The sequence below is a fragment of the Eublepharis macularius genome, chromosome 2, assembly GCF_028583425.1.
Source record: "Eublepharis macularius isolate TG4126 chromosome 2, MPM_Emac_v1.0, whole genome shotgun sequence".
Lineage (NCBI taxonomy): Eukaryota > Metazoa > Chordata > Lepidosauria > Squamata > Eublepharidae > Eublepharis > Eublepharis macularius.
This window is the reverse complement of record NC_072791.1, coordinates 162,524,306-162,539,809: the sequence shown is the minus strand read 5'-3', so window position 1 is coordinate 162,539,809 and position 15,504 is coordinate 162,524,306. Positions and strand designations below refer to the sequence as shown.

Here is a 15,504-nt window from a genome sequence, read left to right as displayed (position 1 = left end):
AAAGTTCATGATGGGGCATTGGGGAAACCTTCATAGATGGAAAAGATAATTTAGAATGGAAAGACTGCAAGGAGGGGGAATTAAGTAAAATTGCTCCTCTTGGTTCTTCTACCTGTAGTACTTTTTACTGGTGCAAGAACTGATGATTTCACCTGATTCTCCTATCACATTGTAGCAGAACAGGTTGCCCATGAAGGCTCCTTTTCCTCTGGCATCTGCTTTTCTTGGGACAAAAGGATGCTGTGTTGTGGGAGTGGAAATGTTGAAAAGATCCATGACCATGAATCTTCTCTGTTCACATTTCACAGGATCCAACTCGTTATATATGCATCACTGGGATACAGAAATATAGGCTCTCCCGACAAGATACCTTTATGTGGAACAGAGGATTAAGGCAGATCATCCATCAGGTCATTTTTTACTATGGTTTCATAGAGAGATTATCGTGAGAGGATGCAATGCAACATTTTCATAGCAGTGCAGCCAATGTTTCTTGTTGCAGTATGAGCACAGAAATTATCCCTCCCATCCCTGGAAGTATGGTGGTCATGCTAGTCAATAATTTAGTATTTCTTTGAAACATCATACAGTATTCTTTTTATTAACAGGAAACTTTCCTTCTTCCCTGATGTGCCACTGTAACAAAGACCGAACACATTATCGTTTATGTAGTATTTTTTCTTATAGATGCCTCTGCAGAGGAATGGTACCTTCCCAGTATATTGACTTTAGGTAAAAATAATTTGCACCTTGCACATGGTACTATTTCATGGGCAGGAAAACAAACATCACAGTTGAGTCTAGCAGCTGTTATAGTACTTATTTTCAGCATTGGTAAATACTGCATCCTGATGTTAACCAGTAACAAGCTTAGTCATCCAGGATCTTAACATCATCATATAAAATATAAACCAGGAATCTGCCAAGCCATTTTCTCCATTTGAATTTAGCTCTAAAAAGCACTGTAAGTTTATTAAGCAGCCAGTTACACCCAAGGTGTATGAATCACCTGCAGATATTAATGCGTATGTGTGTGGCCTCTTTCAGATCTGTGCCTGTACAATGCATCCCCTAAATGTCCTGCTTGCTACAGTTGCTTTCCTTTTTGCATTCCATATGACAAGTTCAGTGGAACTGACGGACGATTTGTGGAAGAAACGTCTCGCAGATGTAATCAACATAGAACATGTCAAGAATGCCTCTAAAATTGTGAACCGTTTTACTGCTATCTCAAGAACAGGTAAAAACAAATCTTTGTTTTTCAGTTTATTTCAGATATTGTAAAACAATAATGATCATAGTACCTAACTGCCTAACTAACATAAAGAAAATTCTTCTCCATCAATATTGGAGACATTTCTTTTTCCTGTCCAAATTGCACAATCTCAGTTCCAGTGAATTACCCTTCTCAAAGATACCATCCATGCCCCAAAGCAAAGCTTAATTGTGCTTCTCAGTTTCATTTAGTTTTTTTAATTTCATGCTCAGTTGCTGGATGTTACTCAAATACATATTTCTAAGCATAAAATTAACCTGTCTTGAACAGAGTTTATTGAAACAGTTAAAATATTCTCATAGATCATTTTTTGGTAACTACTACTCCCTCATAGCTGTCAGACAAACCTCTACACAGTGAGTATTCATGGTAATGTTTAGATAGAAATCATTCTAAAAAAATTATAATATACACTTTAAATTGCATGATCAGTTTTCAGCAGTCTCCCTATATAAATGCTCTGACGACTGACTATCAGTGTTTCTAGAGATTTAAGCAGTATGATTTTATAACACTATCAAAATAGGAGTTTTTATGACAATCTTTCCATATCCAGGTTTTAAAATATCTCTCTGTATATCTCTAGTGTAGCTAGAGTGCAAAGGTATTTATGAATCTTGATTGATAATGGATCATTGTCTTTAACCACCAACCTGGTTTGTTAATGAGTGCATTCTCTTAAGAAAAAATCTCATCATTTTCTCCACAAGTCCTCCCAAGCATTGCAATCCTACAGTTACATCCATCTAAATCCATATTAGCAATGCTAATATTCCTAATGGATTTAGAAAGGTGTAAATCTGTTTAGGATTGCACTACAATGCTCTCAGTCTCCAATATGGCATACATTTCAAACCTATTTCAATATTCCCTTGAAAAATGGTTGAACTGTGTGAATATAGCCAACCACCATTTGTATACTGTAATATGTACTTTAATAGTTACGAAAATAGTTCTAATGTGAATAATTTACATCTAATATGAACAAACTAGAATTCCATCACTGCAGTATGTGTTGGCTTTTAAAAACACAGAATCAGATACATAAATTTATTAGCAATGCTAATATTCCTAAATGCAGAGGAAGACAGTTCAAAAGTTTTCATTTCTGAAAATCTTGATGGCATATTAATGTGGAAATATGAGTGTAGTGGTTTTACTTACCAACTCAGGACACCGAGAGGAAGCTAGAGAGACAAAATTCTGAGAGGCCTCTGGGGCCTGAGAGGCCATGTGATTTATTTTTGGTTGAATCTGAGTTATATGGGATGATGGTGGTGGAGTAGAAGGAATCTTTGCCCATTTCCACATATCCTAAAAATAGCACACCACACAATGAATGCTGGTGGCTTTTCCATGCCATTTCTGATGTCACTATTTTCAAAGCGGATGAGGTAATTTTGATTCCATTTTCATGGCGCCACGAAACACCAGATTCAATCCTTGGTATCTCCAGTTTAAAGGTCACAGACAGTAGTTGCTGGGAAAGGTCTTTCTCTGCATGAAATCCTGCAGATCAGCTGCCAGTTAGTAGAGAATTCAGAGGTAGATGGACCCATGATCTAACTCAGTACAAGGCAGCTTCATTTATTCATACCAAATTTCCATTTACAATTTCACTTTTGAGAAAAAAGGAATACAATTCAAACACGCTCTATCATTTGATTCACTCAAATGCATTCTGGAAAGGAAAAAGACCGCTGCCAGTGCCTACTTTCTTGGAAAGAACTTTAAAGAAACCTATTATTTCCTCAGCCTCTGAGGGTATTACGTTTTGTATCCATGAATCCATTACTGCCAGGTCATATTGATTTTATCATAGAGCTGGATCATCCTTATAGGTCAGATTGTTTTCACTTCTGGAGTGGTATCTGGAGAACAGAATTACTCCTTGAAAGTTTGCTTTATCTGATTTTGATTATATAACCTAAGGTACGCATTTTTGCTTGTTGGACATACACATTTTCCAAATAAGTAAATTCAAAATTATATTCCAGAGTAATAACTTTAGTCTTTTGTGACTTCAAAAACACTTGAACCATAGAACAAATGCCAAACATTATTTTACCTATTCTACCATTACTCAAGAGAGTAACTGAGACAGACGTAGTCTACCACAGGGGATGACAGACTTTATGTTTCTGTGAGCTGCTTAATTTTTTTTCATAATGGTGGTCTGGAGGATGAAGCCAGTTGTAAAATAATGACTCATTGGGTGGAACCAGTCATAAAATGGCATCTTTTACACAGATTACAGCATTTCAGAACAGGTCTAGACAGTTCTCAGGTAGAGAAACCTTTCTCTTGCAGTTTTCTCAAAGCAACCTCCCACCTACCTGAATGCAAGGGATGGGGGGGGGGCCCAATACAGAGACTTACCTGATGTGACATGGAAGTGATCTGGAGCACATGAGAGTGCCCTGCAGGGTTACCTGGGCCTGTTCCCTCACCCCGTCGACCAGATGAGAGCTGGCAGGGGAAGAGGCTGGGAAGAGGGGATCCCCTGCACCCATCCCAAAAGTAATGCGGAAAAGCTTCTGAGGTAGCTTTAAAGGGAAGGATGAGAAGATGGTTACAGCAGTGTTGGAGGAGGAATAGAGAGCTACTTTTAATTGTTTGAAGAGTGACTGGTGACTCTCAAGGGACCTTCTGCTGCCCCTGGTCTACCACTCTTTTACTACTCATGAAGTCTGATTCTACAAACTAGGCAGTATACTAAAGGTCACGAGAAGCCAATAATGTAGACAATAGTGAAGACTGTGGAAGGGTAGTCTCTCAGACAGGGCCTTGTTTCCTTAAGTGCTTCATGAGAGGATTATCTTCAGAAATTGCTGTGTTATTTCTACTTCCAGAGTGGTGCTGAAGCTCTCATCAGTGGGTAAAGGGAAGAAAAAAGGCATTTAAACAACAGAAATACAGTGCAGAAAGGGGGGACAGATTGACCATGGAATTCCTGAAAATGAAGGAAATATATACGGGGATGTATCTAGTTATGTTGCTGAAGTTATATTATGACAGTGTTACAGTGCAATATGTACTCCAGGTATATGTATTTAAATGGAGACAAACCTAGTAAAAGAAAAGCCTCTTTTGAGTGGGTTACAGTGCTTAAGCTGGATGAGTCAATACACATGCAAGGGAATTTATTAAGCACAGCAAGGAGAAATGTGAAGGAGTTAGAGAACAGCATTACTATTCCCACTGAAGAGCAAATCTGGCATATGATAAGAACATGAATAGGCAGGAGCTAGCAGGGCACCACTCAAGAATTTTTCTCTGGAAATATTGCACTGAATACTCTGATTCTATATACCATATAACGTATTGATTGTAGCTGTCTTATATTTGTTTACTGGTTAAGCTTCCACAGTAAGTCCTGAGTTATGTTGTATATATCTACATTCATATCAATTCATACAAATGAGCAATAGCACAAACAGGGCGTGTCACTCAACCATCAGGGAATTTTTTCACTGTCTCTATTTCTCAAAAATGTCTCTTGCCAACCCATATATTTTATTCTGAATTCTTTATCTAGAAAATTTCCAGCCTCCCCTTTTTCATTTTTAGCTCTCATCTCCCACTTGATTATTCTTCGTACTTTCTCACTTTTGTCTCAGCCCTTTTACTTTGGCTTCTCTCTCTCACTTTACTTTTTTTGTATTTTATTCAGTAGCTGCCTGCTGATCAGCAACCTCAGTACTGTACAACTGATTTTAATGTCCTTTTGCGTATTTACAGTCCTTTCGCATATTTAATGTCCTTTTGCATATTTACAGTGCTTATTAGACCACTTCCACTTTACAGCTGTAAACACATTTTTTGCTCAAATCTGTGTACTTTATTTGTTCTTCTGCATTATGTGGGAGGTGAGACAGGTCGCAGCAGCAGCCCTGTTACTTGCAGAGTACCTTGTTAAGAGCTCCTCCATAGCAATCATTGTAGCCTGGACATCTTTTGAAAGCACTGTAAAGCCTTTCTAACATTCTGGCTAGCTTTGGAAGGCCAGAACTAATAACTATAGGATTACATATATCACATTTTAACCATAGGCTAACTACATCTAACAACAACAAAAACAACAACACAACAATTTATATACCACTAGACAGATTAATGACCTACTGAGACAGATTAATGTCTGAGAGTGACATTAGACAGATTAATGACCCACTCAGAGTGAACAAAGTCAGGGTTATTATTATCCTCACAATACAACTGGAGAACTGGAGCTGAGAGTCTTACTCAAGGCTATCTGCTAAGCTCATCACTGTAGTGGGATTCAAGCCAGCAGGGTGCTGATTCACAGACCAGCCATTTGACCACTAGGCTTCAGCAGTTGGGTCATCCAGGTTTGATTGTTGTGCCCGATCTTCCAAGTGGGTGGTCTGTGTGCTCCCTTCAGAGGCAAGGCGGGTGGTACCAGAGGCAGGTTGTCTTCAGTGGAGGTACATTGCTGTGGAATACCGCTCTGTCACTTGAGGCCCACCCGGTGACTGCACTAGGTTCCTTGTGCCAGGCAAACATGTTTCTGTTTACACGGGCTTTTAATTAAAGGGCTGATTTTTTAAAAAAACACACATTTGTTTTATAGTTTATTTTTAGCCTGAGAAATATTTTAAAACCCAATTTAAGCTACTCCTAGTTTTATGCTTTAGCTGTATTTTTGAAGGCTGGGTTTTAATAACTTAGGATGTCCTGTTTTATTTTGTAAGCTGTCTCAGGTAGGTTCCCCAAAGAGGTGGCATAGAAACGTTCCATATAAATAAATAATAACTTTATCTCTGAAATAGCTTTATCTTTGAACATATCTTAGAATAATCAGATATAAAATATTATTTTTGTGTTTTGTTTTGTATATGCATGTATTAATATGGTTTTATAAGTTTGGGTAGAAAAGCAAATCTTATAAAAAAGCAGATATGAAAAACAAATAAAATACCAAATACCAACTTAGAACATACAACTAATAATAAAACCAAAAAGAATCATCAGAACAATTTGATTAAGATTATTTTAAACAATGTAGGGAAAATTACTAACATTTATTCTATTAGGATGTATTTTGAGAAGTAAAAATGGATCAGGGGAAAAATAGGGGGAGAAATTAACAGGAGGCCCAAGCAAATAATTAAAAAATAGCTCACTTCTACATTGCAGAATGGATATGGCATGAACATACCCTTCTACTAGACGTGATGGCATCCTCATGTATGCAGCAGGCATGCTGCCATTTTTAAGTGATTTAAAAATGCAGAGTAGGCCCAATCCTGACTGGGCCCACATTGTGGCGGATGGGAGCACTCTTGTAATCCCTCCCCCCACGCCTTTTCAAGTGCAAAAATGCCCATCCCCCCTTGTGGCTGCTTCAGCACTTAAAAGGCATGCAGAGGGGAGTCAAGAACACAGGGGCAGGGATAGGGATGCCTCAGCTTGCCACAGGCCCAATCAGGACCAGACCCTTGTGAAATTTTTAAATCACTTAAAAATCATGGTGGCACCCCTGTGGTAGACACAAGGATGCTTTTACGTCTAGTTTGATCCTATGCCTAAAATACACATTACACTGTAGCTCTGTGTACCATTAATTCTATGGCATCCATTCCAAATCATCTTTAAGAGGAGCAATTAGCATCCCTCCCACCTAAGACTGCTTTGGATAGGAAGCCATCAGGCTAATGTTACATGTGACTATAGTCTAACATCTTATTTGGCACTTGGGGGAACATATTGGACTTCACTTCCTAACCTGATTTTAAATACTGCAGTTTTACTGCAGTAGATCTCCTTGGACTTCCCATCCTGTACAACAGAAACAACCGCCAACAGTCACTGTGAAGACAAACACGTTCAAAGACTGTAATCCACTTTACAGATAAGAAACTCTATTAGTAACATGCATACTATTTTATGTTCATTTTCTCACTCCAATTATTATACAGATGGCTGGAAAAAAGTTAACATTCTTAAGCATCATCATCATATTTTGACCTGCGTAACCCAGCACCCTGTTTTTTGAATTTATAATGCTTATAATCTGAAATAGAAAAATACCTTTCCACCTGACACTATATACCATAGAATCTATCTGTATGATACAACTGATTGCTCTTTTGTTTCCTAGCTATCCCTTACATGAGGGACTGCGATGAAATGTTTCAAACAGGCCACACAGAGAGTGGTCTTTACATAATACGCCCTGACAACACACGCAAACTTGTGGTCCAGTGCTACATGGATGGATGCAATGGGTGGACACTGATCCAGAAGAACAGCTTCAACACTGAAATCACCTGGTCAGAGACATGGTCAACCTATAAATTTGGGTTTGGTGACTTGGAGAACGATCACTGGCTAGGCAACAATTATATCAGTCTCATTACCCAACAGAAATGGTACAAAGTCAGAATAAACTTGGTGGATGCCGACGGCAATCATAAGTATGCAGAATATGACAGCTTTGTCTTGAGAGATGAAGGAGATGGTTATAGGCTGAAGTTAGGGATGTATGAAGGTAATGCAGGGGATCCTCTCAGCTCCTCACGGACCAAAAATTTGCATGACAACATGAGGTTCTCATGTAAAGATAAGGATCAAGACAGATCAACTTTAGAAAATTGTGCAGATATCCACGGAGGGGGATGGTGGTATGACTCATGCTTTGATGCACAGCTAAATCGAAAAGGTGGCATTCACTGGGGCACTCTGTGTGATGAAAACTGCAGGCATTCTGTTATAATGCTGAAGCCCATCCACATGTATTGTAGCAGGGCTTAGAATGTGCTGTCATGTGTACAGACTGTAATGTTATGAACTGGTTGTCTTAACATCAAGTGGAAAATAGCAGTAAAATGGCAAACTGCATTGCTTTTCTACCTTTAAAACTCTAGTAGCTTCTTCACTGTCCCTGGGGAGATGGGAATGTTTTTCACACCAATGTTTATGTCCTTGTCTCTGACTGCCACATTGCAGTCTTCCTGTTCCCCAATAAAATTCTTCAGCCAGCACAAACCTCTGTCATTTCTTTTTTTAAAAAGTCACTTAAACTTTTCAGCTGTGTAAATTCTGAACCCAAAATTTTTGCCTTCGTGTATTTTATTTAGAATACTCACAAAATCCATCACATCCCATAGGAGGGATATCTTTATTGGCTTTTCCCTCAGCCACAAACCTACCAAGAAGTCTATTAGTGTACTGCAATACATATTAAAAAATAGTAGTATGTGTCAGGACCTTGGCGGGCACATAGCCCTTCACATATATGGGTGAAGGCTAGCTGTTGGGAAGGGTAAGGAATGAATACACTAGAGTAGGATCCTGGTTGTGTCCTAAGAAGTAGTTCAGAGAGAAACCTTGGCAGGGACAGGGATTATATGCTACTCTGTTCGGTACTGTCTGCAGATGCAGACATGTGCCTTCAAAGAAGTTTTTGTGCTGTTATTAAGCCATATAAATGAGTTATGCTTTGTTTCGGAAAGATTTCATCTTTGTACTTGCTTTTATGCATGTTTTTCAAACTTCTCCTACCATACCCTAACGTATTTGTTCCATTGAATGTCCTAGCAGTTGTTCATTATTGTACCGTACACAGTAAATGTCCAAGCTGTTAAGACTGTATTTTCATTTGTACTGTGTAATCGGCCTGGGATCTCAGTGAGAAAGGCGGACTATAAATAATTATAATAATCCATTCACTTCATTTATACTCTCCCTTTCTCCTTAATGTAGCCCTAAAGTGGCTTACAGCATTGTTCTCTACTCCATTTTTCCTCCACAACAACCCTGTGAAGTTGGTTAGGCTGAGAGTGTGTGACTGGCCCAGGGACACCTAGCAAGCTTGCATGGCAACCCAAGTCTCCTAGATCCTAGTTTGACACTCTAACCATTACACTACACTGGCTTTCCACAGATAACTCCAGGAAGTCCAGAAATAGGGCATTAAGACAGCCCACCAATGCAGTTGCCCCTGAACCAGGAAAGCACCTAATAGCCTCTTTGTGGGGCAATCTTCATGCTATTGGCTTTTCAAATAATTTTCAAATTTTCTGATAAAGTCTGACATTGCAAATGGCATGAAGAACAGAAGTAGGGAAGAACATACAACCTAAGTACATGTAGACATTACAGAGAAAAAGGCAGCAATGCAGAAAGTCTATACTATCAAATGTTCTGCTGAAAGCTCTTATTAGTTTGGGAATTACCTACAGAAAAATCTAATGTTTATTAAAGCTTTTCTCTCTTCTACCCAAGAGTTAGGAACTACTTTCCCCTCTTCTTTTAATGAAGGGCACGAGATTTTGCATTTACCCAGTATTCACACAATCTCTACACTTTCTTCTTTACATTAAAAGGATCACAAAAGTCTTTGTGTTATCATGCACAATTTATTTCTTTCCTTCAAAATAATATGCAAAACACAAATGTCAACTCTTCCAACTCAGTGCTTTCCAGTGCCTGGAAAGTAATACACTCTCTGAGCTTTATTGATTTTAGAGACATGTAGGACTTAAAACCTTTGAAGTACAGCTTTAATTTTTGAGAAGACAGACATCTAGTGAATATAGGATGTATTTCCCCCAAATGGAAATACGAACGACGTTATAAGAAATGAAAACCAGTGTTCCAAACAGAATACAATTTAGAAGTTTAAAATTCAATCATGCCCTGTGTGTGCCTGGGACATGCTTAAAATATTCACAATCAAATCCCTTCTGGAAGTGTATGGTGCATGTTTTAATCTGAACCAGTATCTTGGGAAAAGATTACCATTTGGGGCATATGTCTTCTCCCCTTGTTTGCCCATGAGCATACGAAAAGTCTTGTTCTGGGCCAGGGTTTTATTATAGAACTCCACCCCACCTTTGGCAAAATCAGTAGAAATGGTGGCTGTGCTTCTGTCTGTCCTATAATCTACTGCCCGACTCACAGTATCATACAACAGGCAGTAACCCATAAATCCAATCATCGCAATAGCTAGGTTATAAAGGCCTCGTACCACCATTGGTCCAGAATATAAACCCAGAAGCTGTTTTATGGCTACTCCAGAGACATATGTCCCAGCTAGACAAATGGGAGCAACGGCTGCATGTATTAAGGGACCGTTATTTTGCAAGTACATGACCTCTCTTGCAATGGCAAACTTCTGAGCCTCCAAAGAAAGGGTCAAGGCTTCCTTCAAGGCCAGGCCTTCTGTGCTCTTCCAGTCTACTTCTTTGCCTTCAATCATGACAATCCTATGCTCATCACTGGCTGTTACATCAAAACTGGCAGGGATGCCCACAACACAGCCTGCAGGGAACCATGAAATTCCAGCACTAACCGGATGGAAGCTGAAGGCTGCAAATGCTTGGTAACAGTTTTCTGACTTCACTTGGATGACACTGAGAATGTCCTGGAACAGGCTCTGTAAATTTCCTGAAAGCTCATCTGGTTGCCCTGTAGCCCAGGCCTGATACAAAGGTTTAAATGTTTTCTGAGGGATGATGTGAAAGGTAAGGTTGGCACCAAAGAGTCCAGCACAGGAAGCAATTAGAAAACCAGTCCTGTGTCTCTCCACCATGGTTGCTGCCTTCCACAGGAACTGAGTTGCCATAGTCAACTCCGAGCCTGCTTGTGACAAAGAAAGAAGGAATTAAAATACTTGCAGACCTCAGTGGAAGTTATTTCTGAGTAAAGATTAGATTGTCAGATGCAAATCAATGAGGGCTACTTAGGAATTCCCTTTGAATTTAATTGAACTTGCTTTCAAGTAAACACACACAGAATACACTAGTGGCCAAAATTGTGGAAACCTTTTGGGAAAAGTGTATTTTTGAGGTTTGATGGCTCATAACACCACTTTTTTTTGGAGTAATACCATAAAATTATATATCAATGGAAAAAATTTTTAGAACAGTGGTTATAAAGAAGAAAAATGAAACACATAAAAAATGAGTTATACAATTCTCATCATGTCAGTTAATACTTAGTTGGGTAACCTTTTGCTTTAATTACGGCCTTACAATGCCTTCCCATGGAGTGAACCAAGTTTTTTAGTTCTGCAGCTGTTATAATGTGAAACCACGATAGTTATTGCTTCTATTAATTGCGTTTTATTTCTGGGTTGCTTCTCACTAACCAGTTTCTTTAGTCAGCTGCATAGATTTTCCACAGATTTTCTGGGCTATTCCCAGGCCATTCCAACAGTGGAATATGATTATCTTGAAACCACTTTTTGCACACAGCAGCAACATGACATGGAGCTGAATCTTGTTGAAATATAAATGCTTCATTATCTTGGAAAAGATCATGTGTGGAAGGCTTCAGTTTGGGCTCAAGTATTTCATTTATGTATTTTGGGGCATTTATATTGCCATTGATCATGCAAATTCTGCCCACATCTTTTGATGTCATACAACCCCATATCATAACACTAACTGGGTGTTTCACGGTAGGTCTAATGCTATCAGGATGCAAATCTTCTCCGATTCTTCTTCTCACGTATTTTATGCCATCACTACCAAACAGGGAGATTTTGGTCTCATCACTCCAAATAACACTGTCCCATTGTTCTGCTGTCCAGTTAACATGGCTTTTAGCCCAGTTTGATCTTTTCAACCTTTGTTTGAGAGATAACAATGGTTTTTTTCATGGAATTCTAGCATTAAGACCAAATTCCTCCAGTCTGCGCCGAACAGTCCTTGCACTCAACTTCACATTGAATTGCCCCATTTCGTTCAGTATACACCCCGATGATTTTCTTCTGTCACCTAGGCTCAGTCTCTCAATTCTTCTATCATCCCTTGCTTGTGTGCACCTTTTCCTGCCTTTACCAGTCTGGTTTTGTAGTGACTGAGTTGCCTTTTACCTCTTCAAAAATTTAGAAATGCCACCTTTGGTTAAGTTTCCACCAATTTTTCTTCTAATTTCTTCATAACTGTAGCCTTGTTCACTTAATAGTACTATTTTACATTGCTTTCTGGGTGACCAGTCAACTCTTTGTGCCATTTCTTTAATTGTATTATGTTGAATGGCTACAATCAAATGAAAGCTACTTCATATCAACCTAAGCAGTTGTACTTCCTTTTCCTGGTCATTTGGCTATAACATTTGATAGAATACAGATAATTGAACAAACTTCGTTGCATTACATTCTTGATTAAATGATTTTTCCATTGATATATAATTTTATGGTATTACTCCAAAAAAAAAGTGGTGTTATGAGCCATCAAACCTCAAAAATGCACCTTTTCCAAAAGGTTTCCACAATTTTGGCCACTAGTGTAGTTGCACATCAGCCCTGCATTCTGATCGCTCCGCAAAAAACTGTTCTTCAGCCCTATCTTCAGACATCCAGAATCTCCATCCTATTTAATCTATTTCCCTTTGAATCTCTTCCTCTTCTGGGAGAGAAAGCAACCAGTGACCTGGCACCCATTGCAGGTACTTCTAGCCAGATCTGAACAGTACTTGGAGAGCTGCTAGAGCGTGGGTCTGCTTTTTCCTGATTGCCAGTGGTTCTCCAGGGCACTGGCCTGCTGAAAACTTTCTCTGTAAGTAAAATGAACTGAACCTCCCCTGCAAATTCTGCATCCTCAGTCCCAAAATATAGTATCACTAGTTACAGTTTCAAGAACTAAGTCCACCTGCTAGATATCATAGTTGACAATGTTATCTTACAATAGCTTAGTTCCCTCAGTGCTCCACTTGCAATTCGACACAAGCCAAAAATTATAGTTCTTGCATAAATAAAAATGATAGTGAACTTGAACTATGCACCCTTATTTGAAAGTTCTCCCCACTGAATTAACTGGAGCTGCCAACCTCACTGAATACATGAGACAGACAGAAAAACAGTTGTGACTGTGAGCATTGTTTTTCTAGATTATTACCCATTCAAATTAACATTTCCATATATGGAGAAATAGCACGGCAGTTCAATTTGTCCAAAATGCTAGTTTTGTTGACTGCAGGTGTGAAGTCACATATGTTTTTTAAAAACCAGCATTGGTGACTTATATGTTTCCAGACTCAATTCAAGGTTCTGGTTCTTAATTTTAATCCCTAAATGGACCAAAGTCTGAGTATTTGAGGGGCTGCTTCCCCCCATGTGGGACTGCTCAAGAATTAAGATCTTCTTCAGAGGCCGTGCTTAATGTTTCCTTGACTTTTAGTGGTCCCCCCTCCACAAAACAGTTTGTCTTTGTAGCAGTGCACTGCTTATGGAATTACCTCCTCTTGTCATGTTGCTTAGCACCTAATTTACTAGGGCTTTTTTTTTTTTGCACCAGGCCAAAGTGTTATCCTAAGCAGAATTACACCCTTCTCAGGCCAGTGAAAATGTTGGACTATATTGGAATAGTCAGTCCTCCAGATAACCTATTCCCTAATTGTTAAGGCTATTAAAGTTTCAGGCAGAAATGCATGGCCAAAAATAATAATAATACAATTTTCCCACTCTGTACAGTTCAATATCCCACTGCTTATTCTACACACCATTACCAGCCTTATGGTCCATGTATGCTATCTTTCCCTGTACACATACATTTGCAACCACAGTACACTAACTATAACCTAATCTCCCCCCCCCCCCCCCCAGTGCATGCCTTCAAGGCTGGTGTGAGGCTCGTGTTTTGCAAAACCCTGTTGAGGCAGCAGAAACTATGGGATAACATACATCCCTATTTGCCACTTGGCAATTGGACAAGAAGTCAATTTCTGCTAACTGCGCATCGCCACATTTTATTTCACGGCTGAACACAAAATGTTAGGTATCAGGTTCTAATTAATTCGGAACTTAATTGCCGAATTATTGCAACTGACTTTCTTCCTCCTCATCCGTTTACGTTCTCACAGTACATACTCTTTAAAAAATCTGAGAAGGGAGCTTTTGACTTTCGAAAGCTCATACCCTGGAAATCTAGTTGGTCTTTAAGGTGCTACTGGATTCAGATCTTGTTCTGCAAAATCAAACTGTTACGCTTCTCCAGCAGAATACTGAAATATTTGTATTACAAAGCAGGCAGCCCATCCGTTTCCTTTTTCCATCTACCCTTTTTAAAATGCGGGAAACACTCCCTAGTCGCTACCACACAGAGAATAGAGGCCTGGTGGACAAAGCAGATCCTCCCCCGCCCCCACCCCGAACAAACTGCCACCCCACCCCGCTTTCACCTACCCAGGCTGCGCTTCTGAGCCGCAGCAACCAGCCTCAGACACTCTCAAGGAGAAAGCACCCACGCACACGTGGGTGCCGTAAAGAAAGTAAAGTGCCGTGAAAGCGGCACAGCAGCCGAGAGAGTGACAAGTTGAAGCCGAGGTTGCCCTAGCGACGCGCGGCGCTTCTGCGGGAGAAGGATGGAGCTTCCCGGCTTCATTTTTCCTCACGCTCATTTTCTGGACCGTGGCCAGAGTCCCCGGAGGGTGGAGAAAACAATGAATATGTTATATTTTAATAAGACCCGCAGCAGCTACTACGGAGATTAGTTTGTACAAGTCTTATTCCACCCCCCGCGAGCAAAGAAGTGGAAACGACGGCTGCAGATGTTATTTCTGCGGTTATCATTTGGCTCCGCTAAGAAGTCATTTTCTTTCCAGTCCCTTTATGTTTCCTAAGCGGCTGATATCTCTACGTAGTGTATAAAGGGGAGCCTAACTCATCACGGCCTCATTCATTCCTCTCTGCCAGGCTGCAGACATATGTGGCTTTTGATTTAACCATGCCTTAGGGGAAGAAGAGCCAAGGGCAGCTGCTGAGTTGGCCACAGCTGCTGCCTGGCAAACCTGCCTGCCCCTGCCTACCACGCACAGCTGTGCAAACCACAAGGAGGCTTGGGGGGAAGCAACAGCCGTTTATCACGGGAATGCTGGGAGACATTTTGTGAGAAACCTCTGTGAACAGCTCCCCTTTAAGCCTTTCTGTTTTTATTGTGTTGCTTGTTGCGGAATTAATATTTTAAAAGAAGCAGATGATAAAGACTATTTGCTGCACAATGGTGTTCCCTTTAGGAGAATCATTTTTTTTAAAAAAATTGAGCCATAAGTGTACTTGTTACTCCTTGCACACAATTCAAATAGCATCCTACTTTATGAACGATGTAGATAGCTTCGGTCAGGTAGCCATGTTGGTTTGCAGTCGAAAAGCAAGAAACCACATTGCACATGAGCACCTTAAAGACCAACTAGATTTTCAGGGTATGGAGCTTTCAAGAGTCAAAGCACTCTTCGTCAGATATCCAACAAAGGGAGCT

The 15,504-nt window shown here is 39.8% G+C and overlaps 2 protein-coding genes across 4 annotated transcripts; one reads left to right on the top strand and one right to left on the bottom strand.

The window, feature by feature from the left end:
• The first annotated feature begins 365 nt into the window (after positions 1 to 365).
• LOC129323686 (fibrinogen-like protein 1-like protein) lies at positions 366 to 8,287 on the top strand. Of its 2 annotated transcripts, none has more exons than XM_054970261.1 (3): positions 366 to 410; positions 1,048 to 1,240; positions 7,401 to 8,287. In XM_054970261.1, exons 1-3 carry the CDS (start codon positions 375 to 377, stop codon positions 8,051 to 8,053), a joined length of 882 nt encoding a protein of 293 aa, XP_054826236.1. In that variant the 5' UTR covers positions 366 to 374; the 3' UTR covers positions 8,054 to 8,287. The 2 variants fall into 2 exon arrangements, with proteins under 2 accessions (XP_054826236.1, XP_054826237.1); XM_054970262.1 differs by lacking the exon at positions 366 to 410 and adding an exon at positions 881 to 964.
• Positions 8,288 to 9,663: 1,376 nt separating this feature from the next.
• On the bottom strand, positions 9,664 to 14,503 carry TMEM177 (transmembrane protein 177). Of its 2 annotated transcripts, none has more exons than XM_054972058.1 (2): positions 14,433 to 14,503; positions 9,664 to 10,882 (listed from the first exon to the last, which is right to left on the bottom strand). In XM_054972058.1, the coding sequence occupies exon 2, from the start codon at positions 10,866 to 10,868 to the stop codon at positions 9,930 to 9,932; it is 939 nt and encodes a 312-aa protein (XP_054828033.1). In that variant the 5' UTR covers positions 10,869 to 10,882; positions 14,433 to 14,503; the 3' UTR covers positions 9,664 to 9,929. The 2 variants fall into 2 exon arrangements, with proteins under 2 accessions (XP_054828033.1, XP_054828034.1); XM_054972059.1 differs by having other exon boundaries at positions 9,664 to 10,885; positions 14,433 to 14,487.
• Between the last annotated feature and the right edge of the window lie 1,001 nt (positions 14,504 to 15,504).

What these genes read in the sequence shown, in the direction of transcription:
- TMEM177 (XM_054972058.1), bottom strand. Translation starts at nt 10,868, where the DNA reads ATGGCAACTCAGTTCCTGTGGAAGGCAGCAACCATGGTGGAGAGACAC.
- LOC129323686 (XM_054970261.1), top strand. Translation starts at nt 375, where the DNA reads ATGTGGAACAGAGGATTAAGGCAGATCATCCATCAG. An exon ending in TAAGGCAGATCATCCATCAG is followed by an intron (nt 411 to 1,047) that starts GTCATTTTTTAC and finishes GGCCTCTTTCAG; the next exon opens with ATCTGTGCCTGTACAATGCA. An exon ending in TACTGCTATCTCAAGAACAG is followed by an intron (nt 1,241 to 7,400) that starts GTAAAAACAAAT and finishes TTTGTTTCCTAG; the next exon opens with CTATCCCTTACATGAGGGAC.